General features: G+C 41.7%; 1 protein-coding gene across 1 annotated transcript in view; it reads left to right on the top strand.

Annotated features, from left to right (window-relative positions):
* ACO1 (aconitase 1) overlaps positions 1-20,805 on the top strand; it is a 59,704-nt gene that overhangs the window by 7,263 nt on the left and 31,636 nt on the right. Inside the window, exons 2-4 of the mRNA XM_060101886.1 lie at positions 13,707-13,825; positions 14,871-15,039; positions 16,067-16,204. Of these exons, the coding sequence (XP_059957869.1) occupies positions 13,729-13,825; positions 14,871-15,039; positions 16,067-16,204 (404 nt within the window). The 5' untranslated portion in view covers positions 13,707-13,728. The remainder of the gene's footprint in view (positions 1-13,706; positions 13,826-14,870; positions 15,040-16,066; positions 16,205-20,805) is intronic.

Below are 20,805 nucleotides of genomic sequence, written 5' to 3'. Positions count from 1 at the left end.
TTCCCTGACTCCCTCCCTCAGTGTAGTTCTGGAAGGTTTGTGCATGGCTTGCCGGTCCCTGGAGGTCTTCCTGACCCCCTCCTATGCTGGATTAGGTGCTATCCCTAGATGCCTTTTTTTTTTTTTTTTTTTTGGCTGCACTGTGCAACGTGCAGGCTCTTAGTTCCCCAACCAGGGATCGAACCCGTGCCCCCTGCAGTGGAAGCTCGGCGCCCTAACCACTGGACTGCCAAGGAATTCCAGCACCCCTAGGTGCTTCTTTATCGCTCTCCATCCACTGCTGCTGTAGCATGGACTGCTTGATAGTCTCATCAACTCCTGACCAGTCTGTGTGTGACTGAAGAGCAAGGGGACTCATCTCTTTATCCCATCAATGTCAAATCAGTGTCTATCAATGTCAAATGTATGAACGAATCTGGGTCAGTCCCTTTTCTCAGACAAGCCAGCGAGGCCCAGGTAATAGATGTGTCATGGTCGAATGCTGCTCTATTACTTGTCACATCTTTGACCCAGTGAAATGGCCATTGCATGTAGATGCCACGCCACTCTGTGGGCTGCTGAGATGGGACTAGAGCATCATTGCTTAAGAGCTGGGCTTAAGGCCAGATGGACGTTCCCTCCATCAGGGTTGAGTTCCCTCTCAGCACGTCTGCAGTCTGGCTGCAGCTTCCCAGCTCCTAACCACATGGCTATACCACTGTGGGGAAAGAACGTGCTGGTCAGAAAACAGGAGCTTCAGGTCCTCCCGGCAGCTGCCTTTCTTCTGGAAAACCAAGAAACGTAAGCTTATACCTCAAGCTTCTGGGAACTTTATTAGCACGAATCATCATTCACTAGTCTGAGCAGTGCTGAAGTGGGCTGGGGTAGATGACCTCAGAAACATGGTGAATTCATGGAGAGAAACGCTGCCCTGTGAGACCTCTGGCAGCCTGACACCCAGCCTTTCGTGGTGACACTCTTTCTAATTCCTAAAATTTGAGTTAGAAAAGTTTGTGACCAAGGATCTACGACATGAGTTTGGAGCTTGAGGAAATCACGCCACTCTTAAAGGATGGCTATGGACCAGGACTGCTCTGTAACGCTAGTAACAACTACAGTTGCTGCCCCCTCGCACCCCCTTCTCTCAGGACTTAGATGCAGTAGGACTTCGGGTCTCTGCAGGCATCATTTTTGAAGCCCTGATGGCAATGGTGGGTTGCTGCAGGGTAGGGGACCCACAGTCTGAGAAGGGGCTGAGGACTGGCCTTAAAGAGGAGAGGATGGGGCTTCCCTGGTGGCGCAGTGGTTAAGAGTCCGCCTGCCGATGCAGGGGACGCGGGTTCGTGCCCCGGTCCGGGAAGATCCCACATGCCGTGGAGTGGCTGGGCCCGTGAGCCATGGCCGCTGAGCCTGCACGTCCGCGACGGGAGAGGCCACAACAGTGAGAGGCCCGCGCACCGCAAAAAAAAAAAAGAGGAGATGATGAGGTCAGGAACTGAGGACTGGCCAGGACACCTGGTTCTGAGGGGGTCCTGCCCTGCTTCTTTACTTTCTGGACAAATGTTTCATGACCCCACAATGACTTTCCTTTCTCAGTGCATCTCCGGAATAATAAATCTGAAGTTCACCAAGACTTTTTGTGAAACTGTTTACATTAGCCCATAGTGATACCAGAAAATAAAGGTAACTATTTCTGTTCTTTGGAGTTTGTGCTACTGCAGTTAATTTAAAATGAGCTTAAAGGATGTGTCAGGCAAGTTTTCTCTTTTGGGAATTTCATATGATGTTGTGCTGTCTTGGCCACTGAGCACAGCACAGTGCTGGGGCAGGGGCTGCTTGATCAGACAGTGCCGTGGTCATGGCTCTGGTCCCCCAAATCCTGACCATTACCTTTGGCAGTGGCTGTGCACATCTGCTGAGTGAGTCATGATCATTTATATGATACATCCTGAAAATTTCCAGTGTTACTTAATGAAGTTCAGAGAAACAGAAGGGTTAGATTTCAGGAAGTAGCTACTTTTTAAATGACAACCTAACGTTTTCATATTATGAGTTAATATCTTACGAAACCTAAATCCTGATGTTGGAAATGTACAGTTTAAACCAAGTGTAAAGTTAGGAGAGTACTTTGTAGTTTGTCCTTAGTCAGAGTTCCTACAATAGCTGACTCTGCTACTCCCCACCTCAATCTTTTCCTTTTCTGCCCTCGCTCACTCTGCTCTGGCCTCCTTGCCTTCCCTCAGACCCACCTCAGGACCTTTGCACATAATCTGACCCCTCCTCAAGATTGCACTAAGCTTGCCCCCTCACTTCCTTCAAGCTTGTTCTCAAGTGGCTCCATATCAGTGAGGCCTTCTTTGATCTCCTGATACCCTTCATGGCCGACACTCCTTAGTGCCCTGTCCTGCTTTATCCACAGAACTGGTCCCAGTCTTACGTTCTGCTTCTATGTTTGTTTATTGTTTAGTCCATCTCCCTCCACTGAAATGGAAGCACCATGAGGGGGCTTTGTCAATTTTGTTCCCGGGTGCATCCCTCGTGCCTAAAACAGTTCCCGGCACATGCAGTTAACATAAATATGTGTTGAACAAATGAATGAATGAAACAGAATTTTTTCACCCAGAAGGGACTTTTTAGATCAAGTAACCTTATGTTACAGACTGGGAAACTGAGGCACAGAAAGGTTATGTGGCTTATTCAGAATGAAACTGAATCATTTAAAAACTGTTATAGCTCTTTTTAGAACTCTAGGAATATATGTGGAGCATTCTGGTCAGTGGTCCAGGATGAGACAAAAGAGTTAGTGAAAACAGACTGATAGCTGAAAATTTTAGCAAAAAGTGACAAGTTACTGTGTGATGGCAAAGCTTTTTGAAAGCAGAGCCTTGTTGACTTTTGTGGTGTAAAGTGCACTTTGCATTAATTAGTGCCCAAGAAAAATGTGTTGATGGATTTGGTTATACTGTTATAAAGTCATTCTTTCTCTAAGACGCTCCTTCTGCACTGAGACAGGAGGGACAGGTGCAAGGCACAACCTTTAAAAGAATGACATATCCTGAGGATACGACAAAAACTCATTAAAACCAACTAGGTCCAAGATGGCAGAAGACTTAACTTCCCGTAGACCTTGAGCCTCATTATACACTCATTGTAATATATTAGCATATGCTAAACAACACACCGACAGGCACCATGACAGTTCTGAGGCCAACCATGAAAGGCCAAAAAGTGGGTGGTGCCCCAATTCCTGGAAATCCCCGTCCCCTCTCCAAGATAGAATATTCCACTCGTTAGCTATGGAGTTGCCCAGCACATAGAAACTAACCAGCCCCACATTTCAGGAGCTGCTCTCACTTTCCAAGAGGACCCCATCGCCTGGGGCTGCTTCTCTATGGAGTGTGTACCTCTGTAAATAAACCCACTTTCACTTTACTATGGCTCACTCACTTGCCCAGCCATCCCAAGGACTCTAGGCCTGGGACATGACCATTCTCTCATGCCCCAATTTTCCTACAACAGTACTACTCTTTTTCCTTTTTTTTTTTTTTTTCTTTTTCATTCTCTCCCCAAATAGACAATTGCACTTACAACCTGAAAATTCTTTTGGTTACAAGTATCACATTTAAGAGATTTTTTGTGTTGTTTTTGGTGTGTGTGTATTTTTTTTCCAATACTTTTATGAACAGCTAAGAAGATCAAAGAAGTGACTTGGTCTCTGGGAAAATTCAGAGCTATTCAGCTCTTCCATTTTTCCAGATGCGTCTGCATCAAATAAAGCAAAGAACTAATATTTCTAGCTCTCCGCTTCATAAAAGAACCGAGTTGACAGGCCATGGTGGTTTGAGGGCCTGAATGGTTCTGACCTCAATCTTGTTTATAGACATCCTTAGAATCTCACTTTTGACAAAAAGTTGTTTATAAGTAGCATGATGTTTAGATACACAACAGTTTGGGGGTGGGACCAATTAATTTCTCTTTAAACAGAAAAAAATGAAGCACAGCTAATCTTTTTAGTGAACTGAAGTAAACCCTAAAAGATGCAGTGATACTGCTTTAACTTTGGAGTTGGAAGCCATGAAAATTCAGGGAGGGTATATTTAGGAAAATGTGAGAAGAGAGGAAGAGAGGTGGGTAAACCACATGAATACAGAAGAAACCTCTTTCTGTTGTTAGCATAGATTTAAAAACTCTACTCTTGTGTGTCTTTAGATATCCTAAATAAACAATTATGAGGGCGTGTTGTCCATACTTTAGACCACAGAGCAGTGATTCTCAACTAATCACCTGAAGGCTCTTTCAGACTGTCCAAACTCTCCAGGAAACTGATTACACACAATCTCCACCCCACCCCCCTAACTTTATTCTCCCCATCCCATTACTGAGGGGAATTCTGCTGCCCAGGGTTACGCCTGTCCTCTGCTCTTTCCCACTGATGCGTGGAAATCCTGTGGTTGGTGGTAGGGCCCATTCATATGCATGCCTCTTTCCCTATCATAAGACAACCTAAGAGGATTCAACTCCGACAGCATAAGCAGCTAAATCTTAGATTTATATACTCCAAAGGCTGGAAAAAGACCCGAAAACGTGACTCTTATTTTATCTGATCGTTGTTATCTGATCGTTGGCATTTAGCTAAAATCAGTCGACTATTCCAAACATCTCTACAAATCTGGCTGTACCAAACAGGCATCATGACTGTCAGCTGGGGTATACTCCCAGGCGATCCTCTAGCAAGAGCAGTGGTTTAGCATTGTACTATCCATATGCTGTACTCAGGCTCCCTCACAAAACCCATTTGCAAGACTGCTGCCTGGGCTTGGAAATGGTCTGGGTTACAGGTAGCAAAGCTCACTGACCCCAGTGGGGATTTTGCCTGTGAGGTAAGCTAATTGGTCACTTACTTTGCTATAACCAACTAGGTTCACAGTGCACCTGAGCATGGGGTCAAACTGTGCGTTAGATTTTAGGGCTCCCTTCAGGTAAAGGGGAATCTTACAGACTGCAAGTCTCAAGATCAGGTAGAGGCCACAGGCAGTCCTTGCCTCTCCAGGACTACAGAGCTGAGTCTCATCCACAGGAATAGTGCAGTGAAGTCCCCTAGGAGATGAGAACATTTGGTCACCAGAGGCCATCTTAGTGACCCTCGGTTTGCCCTTTCTGGCAGACAGGGAGTTTACAAAAGAAGAAATTCAGATTCTAACAGAGGGATGGAAAGGTATTCACCTTCACTAGCACTTAGAGAAATGCCCAAGGTTAGCTTTTTAATCTCTCAATTTGGCAAAAGGTAAAGACCAATTATGTTGCCTGGTTTAGGCACCTTCATTTACTCACTGCTTCAGAGAAGCGTCATAAAATTGGTACAGCCCTTCCCTGGCAACCTGGTGATGTGCAACCCAATGGAGATATCAAATCCTTTCACCCAGCTGTCCTACTTCTAGGAACTGAAAGCTACGAGTTTATTTTAAGGAAATGGATTAAGGACCTATTCGAAGAAATGTATACAAAAGTTGCAAGCAATATTTGAATGTTAGTACTTGGAAACAACCTATGTATTTTAATAATAAGAGATTTAAATAAATTATATATCTGAATGATAGATTTTTATGGTGTAGTTAAAAGTGATATAAAATATCACATGATGGCCCTATAAAGATGTTTGTGGTCTACTGCTGAGTGGAAAAAAAAGCAACTTACAAAACAATGTGAGGTCTAATCATTTTTTAAAAATCCAAGTACATTTAAAAGTCATGTTAAATGAAACTCCAAACCATGGTATTACAGATGACTTTCATTTTCTTCTTTTTGTTCACTTGCATTTTTTCTTTTTTTTCTTTTTTTGTGAGTTGTGTGTTTTTTTTTTAAATTAGGTTCTACTTCTAGGGCCTCCCTGGTGGCGCAGTGGTTGAGAGTCCGCCTGCCGATGCAGGGGATACGGGTTCGTGCCCCGATCTGGGAGGATCCCATATGCCGCGGAGCGGCTGGGCCCGTGAGCCATGGCCGCTGGGCCTGCGCATCCGGAGCCTGTGCTCCGCAACGGGAGAGGCCACGACAGTGAGAGGCCCGCATACCGCAAAAAGAAAAAAAAAAAAAAAAAAAAAAATTAGGTTCTACTTCTATACATTAGTGCGATATGATCATACAGTATTTGTCTTTTTCTGACTCATTTCACTTAGCATAATGTCTTCAAAGTCCATGGTGTCACAAATGGTAGGATTACCTCATTTTTTATAGCTGATTAATAGTGTTTCCACAATGAGCATCTATTTTTAAAATTTTCTGTAGGGACCTCCCTGGTGGTCCAGTGGCTAAGACTCCATGGTCCCAGTGCAAGGGGCCCGGGTTTGATCCCTAGTCAGGGAACTAGATCCCTCATACATGCTGCAACTAAGAGTTCACGTGCCACAACTAAAGATCACACATGCTGCAACTCAAGATCACACATGCCACAACGGAGATCCCAGGTGCCCCAACTAAGACCCAGCGCAGCCTAAATAAATAAATACATACATAAAAATTTTGTTTTTAAATTTTTGTTTTAATGTATTTTTCTGATCTTTTTTCTAAGTATTTTTTTAAATTGAAGTGTAGTTGATTTATAACATTATATTAAAGTTTCAGGTGTAGAATACAGTGATTCACAATTTCTAAAGATTATACTCCATTTATAGTTATTATAAAATATTGGCTATATTCCCTGTGCTGTACAATATATCCTTGTAGCTTGTTTATTTTATACATAGTAGTTTATACCTCAAAGACCTCTACCCCTGTCTTGCCCTCCTCCCTTCCCTCTCCCCACTGGTAACCACTAATTTGTACTCTATATCTGTGAGTCTTTTTTTATACTCACTAATTTGTTTTATTTTTTAGATTCCACATAGGTTATAACAGGTCTCATTTTAATTGAGTTGTTTGTTTTTTTGGTATTGAATTGTATGAACTGTTTATATATTTTGGATATGAACTAACCCCTTATTGGTCATATCATTTGAAAATATTTTCTTCCATTCTATAGGTTGTCATTTTGTTTTGTTCATGTTTTCCTTTGCTGTGCAAAAGCTTTTAAGATTAATTAGGTCCCATTTGTTTATTTTTGCTTTTGTTCCCTTTGCTTTAGGAGACAGGTCCAAAAAATATTGCTATGACTTATGTCAAAGAGTGTTCCATCTACGTTTTCTTCTAGGAGTTTTATGGTTTCTGGTCTTACATTTAGGTCTTTAATCCATTTTGAGTTTATTTTTGTATGTGGTGTTATAAAATGTTCTAATGTCATTCTTTTACATGTAGCTGTCCAGTTTTCCCAGCGCCACTTTTTGAAGAGACTGTCTTTTCTCCATTGCATATTCTTGCCTCCTTTGTTGTAGATTGATTGACCATAAGTATGTGAGTTTATTTCTGGGCTCTATAGTCTGTCCCATTGATCTAAGTGTCTGTTCTGTGCTGTTTCTGTTTTGTTATATTCATTCATTTGTTTTACTCTTTAGATTCCACAGGTAAGTGATAACCTTTCTCTGTCTGATTTATTTCACCAAGCATAATACCCCCCAAGTCCAGTTGTTACAAAGGGCAAAATTTCATTCTTTCTTATAGCTGAGCGCTATTTCATTGTATTAATGTACCACATCTTCTTTATCCATTCATCTGTTGATGGACACTTAGGTTGCTTCCATATCTTGGCTACTGTAAAGAATGCTGCTTTGAACATGGGATGCATGTATCTCTTCAGATAAGTGTTTTCCTTTTCTTCGGATATATACACAGCAGTGGAGTTGCTGGATCGTGTGGTAGTTCTGTTTATAGTTTTCTGAGAACCTCCATACTCTTTTCCACAGTTGTTGCATCAATTGACATTCCCACCAATAGCGTACGAGGGTTCCCTTTTCTCCGCATCCTCGCCAACATTGGTTTTTTGTGGTCTTCATGGTAGCCATTCTGACAGGTGTGAGACTGTGGTTTTGATTTGCAAAACCACTGACATTGTGGTTTGCATTTCTCGGACGATTAGCGATGTTGAACATCTTTTCATGTGCCTGTTGGCAATCTATATATCTTAACTTTACTCTGTATGCTTCTTTTTTGTGTTCATTTGCATATGAATGGTATGTGGGTCTGATATTTACATCAACAGAATTGATCTGTCATTCCTCTGCCTCTCTTGGAATAAACTAGTCATCAAGAGCAGATAGTTAAAAACTTAACCACAAGTTGTTTTCCCAAAGTTTAGCTGTCAGTCAGTTCTCTGGAATTTTGAACCACAGAAGGTTCAGTGAATGATTATAGAACTCACAAAAGTTCCAGAAGACTGTGATACGCCTAAGTAGTACTTTTTTCAACTCTACTTACGAAGGATTTTAAGGTGTTTTTGTTTGTTTGTTTTCCCTGCCAGAAATTTGCTTTTTTACTGGAGGGAAAATCAGCTATATTTTCTCCTGGTTCTACCACTTATAATCCTGTGACCCCAGGCCATCAACTTCTTTTTGGGGCTTCTATTTCCTCATCAGGGGAATGTTGGTCCCCTGATGTAGTCCTAGGTAAGGTTCTTTAAGGTAGGCTCACCATTCTCTGATGTATCACATTACCTCCTTAGCATCTAAGATCAAAGTGTCCCTAGCCTGTGGTGATGGATCAATGCCAAGCCACACATGTACAAGTGAAGGTGCCTCTCCAGTCACATGCCAGTGTCCTAAATTGAGGCCAAAGGTCAGTTGGCAGCAACACTGTCTGTGGCTGGAGAGGATCCCCAGCACTGAACTCCCTCAACCTTTTTTACTGGGAGCATAGTTCACGTGTTAAGTGTCTCAGATCAGCCTGCCTGTGCCTACTATTTACTATTTTTAGTAATTTACTTTAAAAATCTGGTGTCCAGCACTCCCTTCCCCACCCCTACTCTTCGATGCACAAAATCTGTAAGGATCATGCCAAGTCACCCAGCTGGTATTTCAGGATGGGTTAGCTTTGAGAGACACCGTTTCGCTACCAAATAATTATCTTTTCTTTCCGAATGTGAACAGATGTAGTGAAGGGTTTCAGAGATGGTGCAAGTGTCTGTTTTTGGATTCCTTTTCTTTGAGAACTGTCCACGGGTCCCACTTGATTCAGAGGCCAGGCAGATATCAGCAGTCCTAGCCTTCTCAACACAAGTGTTCAGGAAGGGCAAGTTCTGAATGAGCTGTAAACTCACTGCTTAAAAGATATCATTTCCCCCTCTTTCCTTTTTTTTTTTTTCTCTTTTTTTTTTCCTTTGCCTCCATGCAGTACCACCTTATTCTGTGGAACACAAGAGGCAGCAACCCGAACATATTTCCATGCATACTAATTCTTCCCTCTTCCAGAAGAGAAAAAATCTAGGATGACACTCCACCCTCTCCCTGCAGATCCTCTCTGTTTGCTCATTCCTCTCTTTTATTAGTATTGAATGGGGATTAGACAAAACAGAAAAAAAGGCAGGAACAATGCAGATAAGAAAGGAATTGAAACAGTGGGGTCTGTGCTTTCTGTGGTTGTGGAAGTAGACAGGATTCCCTGGCCAGTTGGTGGCGTTTCTAGCAAAATCACAGATCTTGGGATAATTTGGGGTAATATTCAAGGTTTGGGGATGGGCTAGGATTCTGGCCAGGGTAAGGCAGACCTAGGTACATTCACAATGCCTAGATTCTACTTTGGATCTGGATTGTTCCCAAACCAAAGATCTTTCCCCTCATACTCTCCTTGGCATGTGGTTGTTTTGGCTCCCTCTTGGGATTACTAAAGCACTGGGAACTCCTATAAGGTCTTTTGAAACAAGAGTGATAGAATGAGTGAAACTGTGGAGTGGCTCTGATTTCCAGAACCCTCCAGGCTTATAAGGGGGTGGTGGTGGGGGGAAGGTCCATTTCCCAACTTCCAAGCAAAACCAGTTTGGGGTTGCAAAAACACAGCTGCTGCTGCTTTCCACTGACCTGTGGCTCAGAGTGGCAAGGGACATGTGACAATCAATGCCTGGCTCAGGCCACTGTGCTGGGTGACCCCCAGAAAGAAGGAAAGGTAACTCTAGTATTCAGAACTGCCTCTTGTAGGAGGATTTCTCAGGCCCATGCGTCTCCTGGCTTTTCTCAGCTCTGGGGGTTGGTTGGTGACCTCCAGCCAGCGCCATCTTCAAACCAGGAGTTGCCACACCTGGAGAGGCAGCCCCAAGGGGCTGGTGGAAAAAGCCAGAGTTCAAAACCTCGCTCTGCCTCTTACTGGATGTATGCCCTGAGGCGAGTTTTTCCATCTCTCTGAGCTACAGTTTTCTCAGCTGTAAAATGGGAGTAATGATAGGCTGGAATTTACAGAGATGTTGCCAGAGTTATAGAAGATGGTATGAAGCACTTGGCACGTGCTGATGCTTAGTAATTAGTCACTGGCTCTTCTCTCTCCTAACTTCTGCAAGTGAAATTTCCTTCATTTATATAGTGAAACTACACAATTATCTAGTCTCTAAGGAAAAAAGGAGGCAGATGGAGAGTGCGTTATACGACACATTTTCTACAAGAGCCATACTGGTCACTATATCCATCCTGAAATACCAGCTGGCTTTGTAGGGTGGTAGGAACAGCAGGAATCGTGTAAGGCTTCCAAAGTTCTGCCAGGGCATTTATAAGGTGCGGGGAAGCAAACTGACACGTTGTGTCCTGTGTCCTCACTGCATCATGGCAAATATGGGTACAATTTGGCAACTGGTTTAACCCTAGAATTTTGGCAAACTGAGCCCCTTTAGGGATGATTCAGTGACTTAAGGCTTTTGAAAGATATGAACAGCCCACCGTGCCCAGTTCAGCGAGGGGTTCCCACCACTTCCAGAGTTTCCTGCCTGAGTTTTCTCTCTGTAGTTACCTCCCATTCCTCCAAAACATCTGCCAGGCTAAGTTAGAACACAGGTCAGGTAGTGCCCTCAGGCGTGTTTGGTTTGGCCATTGTGCTGCAGGCCCACTCAGCAGTTTAGAAAAATCTAGTTACTGACTGACATTTATAAATCAAGAATGTTCGTGTAGAAATCCAGATTGCTAGCCTCGCTTGAAAACTTGGCTCTGTCCACACTGGGCTGGCATATTCCAGCATGCAGCCCGCGGCTGGAGCCAAGTGGCTGCCGCTCCCTTAGCCGGGCAAACGTTGCCCAGGCTGCCAGGCCCCTGCACTGCCTGCTTCACTTGTTCAGGCCCCCTTCCTGAACCGTGTGGTATTTTGGTTGCGATTCACTCCCCCTCTCAAACATATACTTTCCATGGTAACTCCCTGCTTTCTGAATCAAGTGTACCTTCTTCACCTGGCCCTCCACAGTGTCCAGCAATGATGCTCAAACTGGACACGTGCTAGAGACACCTGGGAGATTGTCGAATTCCTGGTGCCTCCCCCAGTCCCTTCTGATTCAGTAGCTCAGCCTATTTTTAACAAGAAAGAGCCCCAGGTAATTCTACTGCAGATGATCTAGGGCACGCCCCAGCATCCCGTGCTAGGCTTTCTTTAGTTTCAGTTCCGGAATTCCTAGAGAAGTCAGTTGGCCTTCCCTCTCCCCCACCAAATGGCAGCTCCTGCAAAAACCACGTGGGACTAGGGGAAAGGGGCGATTCCTAGTAAAAAAGGCACTCGGCAGACCACCTGCACTCTTCCTTCTCATTCTCTCACGCCTGTTGCCGCTGCCCGGCTCATCCCATTGTCTCTGCACTCGTAACTCCAGGAAGGCAGGGGTTGCTTCTCACTCAGCTGCCTCTCCCCAGAACTGCCTGGCACTGGACTTTAGACACAGTGGGTGTGCTCATCATCTATCTCTTTTAAGTTTTTAACTAGTTTTCCAACAGTTATATTTGTACAGTTAAAAATGCAAATAATACCAAAGGATATACAATGAAGCTGAGTCTTTCTCCCAATCCTGACTTCGAGGCCTCTGTACCTCTTAAAGGAACCAGTCTCTTTTGTGTCTCAACGAAGACATGGGCCTGTCTATGGAGACAAGGCCCACTTGTCACTTTTTCCCCACAAACAGTTGTTTTCTGTACAAACGGTCCTCGACTCACAATGGTTTGACTTACAATTTTTTGACCACTTTGGTACAAAAGCGATAGGCATTCAGTAGAAACACACTTTGAATTTTGAATTTTGATCTTTTCCCGGGCTGGTGATACGCGGTACAATACTCTCTTGTGATGAGTCCCAGTCAGCCACACGATCAGGAGGATGAACAACTGACATCCTTACAACCATTCTGTACCCAGACAACTACCCTGTTTTTCATTTTCAGTACAGTATTCAATAAATTACATGAGATATTCAGCCCTTTGTTATAAAATAGGCTCTTTGTTAGATGATCTTGCCCAAATGTAAGCTAACGTAAGTGTTCTGAGAATATTTGAGGTAGGCTAGGCTAAGCTGTGATGTTCAGTAGCTTAGTATATTAAATACATTTCAACTTACGATATTTTCAGTTTACAATGGGTTTATCAGGGTGTTACCCAATCATAAGTTGAGTAAGATACTGTACTTTGTTTTCATTTTTTTTTTTTTTTTTTTGCGGTATGCGGGCCTCTCACTGTTGTGGCCTCCCCCGTTGCGGAGCACAGGCTCCGGACGCGCAGGCTCCGGACGCGCAGGCTCAGCGGCCATGGCTCACGGGCCCAGCCGCTCCGCGGCATATGGGATCCTCCCAGACCGGGGCACGAACCCGTATCCCCTGCATCGGCAGGCGGACTCCCAACCACTTGCGCCACCAGGGAGGCCCTGTTTTCATTTTATAGTAATATGTTGATCATTCCATATCAGTCACCCCCAAAATAGGTTTTATGAATATTTATTCATAAAAACCTTGGATTAGATAGGGGAATGTTACTATTATTATCTTAAAATTAAGACTGTTGGAGAATGGATCGATTAAAGGATTTTTGCCCAAGGGGTAGGACTAGAAAGCAAGTCTTCTGACTTCCACCCCGGAGTGTTTTGCTCTAAGTTATATAGTTAAGTTATTTGAAATCGCTGTTTATCTGTGTGGTGGAGGCCAGGAACAGTGTCCTTTCTTGTTCACCACTTATAATTTATAAAAAAGATAAGGAGAAATTCTGCCCAGAGCTGGGGTAGAGGGTCCTCTCCAAACATATCTGGGGAGTTTGGGCCTTTATGCCACCACAGTGTACCTTAAAGATTACCTGATATGAACTCACTCTTGCTACCAACTCAAAAGTGAGTGGGGAAGACTTCCAACTAACAGGTTTATTTAAAACGCTGCAGAGACAGTTACAACAGAAAACAGCTGCTTTCAAGTCTGCTCTTCCAGAGTTCGAGTTTTATACGATTGCACAATGTCACCTGCTCCGGACCTCTTAACCTCCTATCAAGCAAAACACGAGTCCAGCTCAGAGGTCTGTTCATATATTCGAGATTTACCATGCAACACATCCTTCATTTCCCTTCTTCCTCATGACTTACCAGTGCAAGAATTTTGGAAAGTTGTATACAGATAAGGCAAAAGAAGTTTGGAACTGTATGCACTCTTGAGAGGTGAATCCTAGCTTTCACAAATAGCTTCACAGAGCCCACTTTCTTTGCTAAGGGTATCATTTTTCTATTCATTTATGTCCCACCTTTCCCCTACTCTGAGAAGATAATAAGTGATTTCTTAAAGTGAATGTGTATCATAATTGTTAAAGAGGGCAAACACTCATTGAATAAATAAAGTCCAGCCTTGAGAGTAGAAATTAAACGTTCTCTGTCCTTTTCAGGGACACGTGGCCATCAGGAATCATGAGCAACCCATTTGCACACCTCACTGAGCCTTTGGATCCTGCACAACCAGGAAAGAAATTCTTCAATTTGAATAAATTGGAGGATTCAAGATATGGTAGGTACATGGCTCTATGATATAAGTGCTCTGATAGTAATTGGAATATCATTTGCATAATAAGTAAGCTACTTAATAAATTAGGCTTTAGGAGAGTTGGAAGAGGGAGTAGCAGAGGTGGCTGAATGGTCTTGGGTTAACCACACAAATACACACCTTTCTTTACATTGCTCGTTTTCAAGTAGATAATAATGATTATATATATATGTAACATTTAGTATACAGAGTGTTTGTACATATATATTGTTTAATCTGAATAACAACCCTATCATGTTATGTTTAAAAACATAAGAAGTCCTGAGGAAGCTGAGGCCCAGAGAGAGTAAATGATATGATTAAATAACAACTATGTAGGTAGCAGAAGAGGATGAAAACACAAGGCTTTTTTATTCCAACTCCTGTGCTTCTCTACCTTTATAGTCTTGCCTTTTCTGGATAATACTGGTAAATAATTCTCATGTGTCCGGATGGACCATTTCTTTTATAAACAAAATAACTTTTCTTATGAATTACCATTGTTTTATTCTAGAAAACACAGTTACCAATGACCATACTACATGGTGTTTAGGGGTTTATTTCCTTTGAAAGATGTATCTGACTATTCTTTAGTCTTATTATAATAATTGTAAAGGGGTTATTTTCTCATTTCTTAAACACTAGGTTTCATAAGAAATACTACTGTGTGTATGTGTGTTACTTGCTAACAGTAATACAGTAAATTATCTAGACTGATGTCTTTCATGATGACTTAAGGGAAATTCTGTTACTAGATTCCAAGGCTAGGCAACCATTTATTATGAAAGATTTAACTGTAATATTTTCTTTTTGCCTAGGCTGTTGGTATTTTCTAGTACTGAATGTCTCCTAAATCCATTCAATAGTCTTATATTTTAAACTGTTGAGATCAGTTTAAATTTACTCTTTCCCTGCTGGAAGAATAGTGTGATGCCTTGTATCAAGTCTGTATGGAGTTTGGCTTTAGAGAGCTGTTATAATAAGATGTCTCATGGGTTTTGTCTTGTTATACTTTCTCCTTTACTCCTAGGACGACTACCATTTTCTATCAGAGTTCTCCTGGAGGCAGCCATTCGGAACTGTGATCAATTTTTGGTGAAGAAAAATGATGTTGAAAATATCCTAAATTGGAATGTCATGCAGCATAAGAACATAGAAGTGCCGTTTAAGCCTGCCCGCGTCATCCTGCAGGACTTCACGTGAGCCTCATGTCACTTCACTCTGTTTTTCTCTGCATCCCTTGTCAGCCTTTAAAGAAAGCTTCTTAAAAGCAAAAATAAAAAACCACAGTGACTGTATAATTTTTCACTCAACATTCAGAGACAGTTGAAAGCAAAAGGGGGCAGTCATCCCAGACGGGAAAAGATAATCTCAGGCAAATCAGGATGGATACTCACTCCACCTTTTCCAGTGGCAAATATCTTTGTCTTTGGTCTTCAAGATCCTAGTCCTAAGTGTACTAGCAAAAGTTGAAAGAAACAGCATGGAGTGGAGCTATCTCGGAATCTCTTCACCCCTATGTCCTATCACCCAAGGAGCCAGGTTTCAAACAGCTGTCCTTGGAATGTTGATATGTATCACCTGAGGGGAGATACATAGTTCACAAGGCCTGATGTGTTGCTGTTAAGCCTCTGTTCACATCCTGCTATTCCCAGGAATTGCTCCCCATCATGGCTTCATTTTGAAATGGTGTTATTTTATTCCTTCTCGAGAGCAAATTTCATTTTTTTTAGAGGAAGATCACCCAAATTTTATTCTCTAATAAAAAGGAAGCATTCACTTAGTATAAATTTGACTCACAGCCTACTTTTCTGAATTACATCCATTCCTTTAAATTTGGTCTGAAGTTGAAGGGTGTGATCCATATATCTTGTCCAGGTCTTTGTCAGCCCACCATATGAATAGGGAACAATGATGGCAGAAAAAGTTCCAGAGTTTTTAATTGCCAGCTTTCCCACAGTTTCTCTGTTTAGACCATATTGGCTGTGAACTTCAATGCAGGGATAAAATTGCATGTAGAGATACCACTCAGTCGTGGCACTTATTACTGATGTGATTTCTGCTGAAGGGAATGTGTTTAGACACTTTCACTTTTCTAACACATCCATTGTTAGCACCACTGATGAAACAACCCCGTTGCCAATATTATCAGCAGAGGCAAAAGCTGAAATATCCCATGGCACTTGTTTAACAGATTTGTTTTCTGCTTAATCTCCCTTTTCTTAGGGGTGTGCCAGCTGTGGTTGACTTTGCTGCCATGCGTGATGCTGTGAAAAAGTTAGGAGGAAATCCAGAGAAAATAAACCCTGTCTGTCCCGCTGACCTTGTCATTGATCATTCCATCCAGGTTGATTTCAACAGAAGGTGAGAGACTAGGATGAATACTTGGGTTTTCTGCTTTGTGCAAAATCTCAGAGTGTAAGTCTTTTTTGTGTGTAAAAGGGAACCCTCCTGCACTGTTGGTGGGAATGTAAATTGATACAACCACTATAGACAACAGTATAGAGTTTCCTTAAAAAACTAAAAATAGAACTATCATATGACCCAGCAATCCCACTACTGAGCATATACCCTGAGAAAACCATATTTCAAAAAGAGTCATGTACCACAATGTTCATTGCAACACTATTTACAATAGCCAGGACATGGAACCAACCTAAATGTCCATTGACAGATGAATGGATAAAGAAGATGTGGCACATATATACAATGGAATATTACTCAGCCATAAAAAGAAACAAAATTGAGTTATTGGTAGTGAGGTGGATGCACCTAGAGTCTCTCATACAGAGTGAAGTCAGAAAGAGAAAAACAAATACTGTATGCTAACGCATATATATGGAATCTAAAAAAAAACCAAAAAAAGGTACTGATGAACCTAGCTGCAGGGCAGGAATAAAGAGGTAGACATAGAAAATGGACTTGAGGACACGGGGTGGGAGGGTGAAGCTGGGGCGAAGTGAGAGTAGCATCCGCATATATACACTACCAAATGTGAAATAGTTGGCTGGTGGGAAGCAGCAGCATAGCACAGGGAGATCAGCTCGGTGCTTTGCGATGACCTAGAGGGGTGGGCTAGGGAGGATGGGTGGGAGGCTCAAGAGGGAGGGGATGTGGGGACATGTGTATGCATATGGCTGATTTGCTTTGTTGTACAACAGAAACTAACACAGTACTGTGAAGCAATTATACTCCAATAAAGATCTATTAAAAAATTTAAAAATTTTAAAAAAAGAAGAAAAATCTTTAAAAAGTACATTCAGGAAAACTCAAACTTAATAAATATTTTCCCCTGAAGTTCTTTTTTTTTTTTCAGGGTCCGGGCAGGGGGGATTCAGTCTTTTTTTTTTTTTTTTTTTCTATTTACTTCTTGGGTGGGAACAGCCTGTGTTTAAGCTTGAAGTCTGGGTGAAAAACACATACAAATTCTGCCATGAGAGCTTATCAATACAAGTATGTGTTTGACTTTAAAAGAGTTTGGCTTTTTTTTTTTTTTTTCCAACCACTGGAGTCTTATTCCTTTTTGATTCCAAGTAACTATTTCATATCTGGCCATCTCTGCCTCTCCACGTGGGTGTCCATAAACTCTATCCCTTTCTTTTCCTTTTTTCCTTCTACTGTTCAGGATATCCACTTCTCTCTTCCTGCTAAAATCCTACCAACAACCTACCAATCCTACCAATAAAATCTCAGTAGCAGAAGACAATAAGAATTTATTTCTTACACATCTACAAGTTGGGTGGGAGCTCAGCTGATCTCAGCTGAGTGCAGTTGGGCAGCTGTGCCTCACCCAGCCTTGGCTGGGTTGACTGCTTACACTGCACTGCACATCGGTAGGGCAGCTGGGACAGCTCCATTCTATGTGTGTGCTTCTTTGGGGGCCCAGGCTAAAGGAGAAAGCAGCTATGTGGTGATCACAGAGGCTCAAGAAGGCAAGTGGGAACCTGCAGCATCTCTTGAGGCCTAGATGAGGACTAACATAGGATCACTTCTATTCACAATCACATTAATCAAAGCAAGCTGCACAATTTAGCCCAAAGTCAGGGGTGAAGGAGTACACTCCAGGAACTGCAAGATTACACAACGAGGATTTGGATACAAGGAGGGCAACCAGGTACTACTAGAAGGCTGATATCTTAACCTAGAAGTATAACTAAATAAAATTATTTCCAACTTTAGATAGAACTTTAGTTAGAAAGAAATATCTGTTCTGCATACAATGCTGGGAAAATTACTTATTTGGTAGAGAGAACAGTTCATATGATTTAAAGCATTAATATTTAAAAAATTAAATCATCAAAGATTTTGAAGAAAATTTAATTATATAGTGTCAAATGTCTTGATGAGAAAAACCTTTCTAAATTTAGAAGCAATGAATGAAACAAAGGGAAAAAAATCTATAGATTTAATGACTTCAAAGTTACCAGGAGATAACTTGAAAAATATTTTCAATAGAGTTAATATTCCTAATATATAAAGAATATGTATAATCTATTAAAAAATAGTAAAACCCAGCAAATAAATGGGCAAAGGAAAGTGGACATTTCAGAATAAAAGGAAATACAAATGGTAAATAGTATATAAAGCCATTTCAACTTTACAAGTAATAAAAAGGTAAATTAAATCCTTGAGATACCATTTTCTCTTATCAACATAGTTTAGAAAATAAATGTTATTAATTATAAATGTGTCATGAGGGAGACACTTTTATACACTGCTGATAGCACTACAAATTAGAAATGATGAAAGCAATGTGCCATATCCTTTGTCTTGGAATTTCCACTTCTAAACATACACTTTATAGATATCTGAAATTCAGCAAAAGCTTAATGACTAAATAGTGCTTATTAAAGTATTATTTATAATAGTGAAAACTTAAAAGCATTCTAGGTGTCCAACAAAGGAGAGTGATTTATTAAATTATGGTACATCCTTAAAGTGAATTATTAAGTAACCTTTACAGTTATATTTTAATCCTTAATAACATTTGAAACATGCTCATGTCTTGGCTCAATGAGCTAGATAAAAATTGCATGTATAGAGTGATCTCAGCTCAATGAAACTCTAGGCAAAGATTAACAAATTGGAAAGAGAAGTGCCAAACTGCTAAGCAACTGTAACTATTCTTTATTTTTACAATAAAAAGCTATTGTTTTTATACAGTTATTTGCTTCCTTGGGGATTTAAGTGGGTTCCATACAGCCTCAAGAGAATGTAGAAACTGGTCATTCTCAAATTAGTATTTCCAATATCCAAACCAGAGAAATTCAGGAATAGAGAGAAAACTGCTTTGTCCCCTGAATTGATGGTTCTTGGAACAAACAGACTGGATACTTGATAGCTCTTTCCTTTTCTTTGGATTCTAAACCCATCCTTGGGCAACATGTCTTTTTTTTTTTTTTCCTTAAATCACATGAGCTCAATTTAATGTTTTGATTTCAAAGGGAAGAGTTAAAAAGACACAAACTATTATCCTATTGGAGAGTAAGTATGTTTCCTAAAGTCCCACTTCAGAAATTATTAAAAGTAGCCTCACAGGGCTTCCCTGGTGGTGCAGTGGTTGAGAGTCCGCCTGCCGATGCAGGGGACACGGGTTCGTGCCCCGATCTGGGAAGATCCCACATGCCGCAGAGTGGCTGGGCCCGTGAGCCATGTCCACTGAGCCTGCGCGTCCAGAGCCTGTGCTCCGGAGAGGCCACAGCGGTGAGAGGCCCGCGTACCGCCCCCCCCCCCAAAAAAAAAAAGTAGCCTCACAAAATCATGGGCAGCCTTTTCTTGAAGACTCATTGGTGTTGATGGATTTACCTTCATTTCCCTGGCCTGGAAGGTGAAAGTACTGGTGGAGACAGAATTGTAATTGTTTTAATGTCTAAAGTTATTTGACTCAAAACTCAAAAGAACTCCTGACAATTAAGCAGGTAAAGAATCTGAGTCAGCACCAAGTTCATTGTGACTTGGTTTCCTCCTTAAACCTTGACATCCATCAACTCTGGTTTCAATTTTTTATGGACCTTTTTCATTTATACTGTAATACTAAAAACATTATGATGAAAATAGCAACGTCTAGGGGTGAACTTTGATCCAAAATGATATCCAAATTTAGCAAACACTTTTTTTTTAATTAAAGAGAAACACTTCTATGAGAAGTATTTTCTTTTTTTAAAATAAATTTATTTATTTATTTATTTAGGGCTGTATTGGGTCTTCGTTGCTGTGCACAGCTTTCTCTAGTTGCGGCGAGTGGGGGCTACTCCTCGTTGCGGTATGCAGGCTTCTCATTGCGGCGGTGGCTTCTCTTGTTGCGGAGCACAGGCTCTAGGCGCGTAGACTTCAGTAGTTGTGGCACATGGGCTCAGTAGTTGTGGCTCGCGGGCTCTAGAGTGCAAGCTCAGTAGTTGTGGCGCATGGGCTTAGTTGCTCCGTGGCACGTGGGATCTCCCCAGACCAGGGCTCGAACCCGTATCCCCTGCATGGGCAGGTGGATTCTTAACCACGGCACCACCAGAGAAGCCCAAGAAGTATTTTCATTGCTAGTGTTTTGTTTTTATTTCTTGAGTTTGGTTTTGCAATTTGACCTCCCAGTCTCTTTCCTCATTTTTGTAAGGAATTAAGTGTGATGTCTCAGCTTTTGTGGAACTGTGTGTTGTGGGCTTATTTCCAGCTATTTCCAGAATGAAGTAAGGAGTGGTGGGATGGTGAATTTTCTCAGTTAAGTATTTCTAAGCTCTTTCCCTGCTGTGAATAATAGCAACTGGCTTCACACCATCTTTAGGAATCGAGGATCTAACTAATGCATTATCGTAATGTTTTACAAAGTTATCTCAGAAATAACCTTTTTTAAAATCCCAACAAGAATATCATAGCAATTTCTGACCAGATTTCATGAGTGTCAAAACTATCTTCTCTAAATACTGTCTGAATTTCTGGAGTACCATTAAATGTAATACTCAGAAACTTTGAACTAC

This window comes from Mesoplodon densirostris, chromosome 6 (assembly GCF_025265405.1).
Source record: "Mesoplodon densirostris isolate mMesDen1 chromosome 6, mMesDen1 primary haplotype, whole genome shotgun sequence".
NCBI classification, from domain to species: domain Eukaryota; kingdom Metazoa; phylum Chordata; class Mammalia; order Artiodactyla; family Ziphiidae; genus Mesoplodon; species Mesoplodon densirostris.
This window is presented reverse-complemented; position numbering and strand designations above follow the sequence as displayed.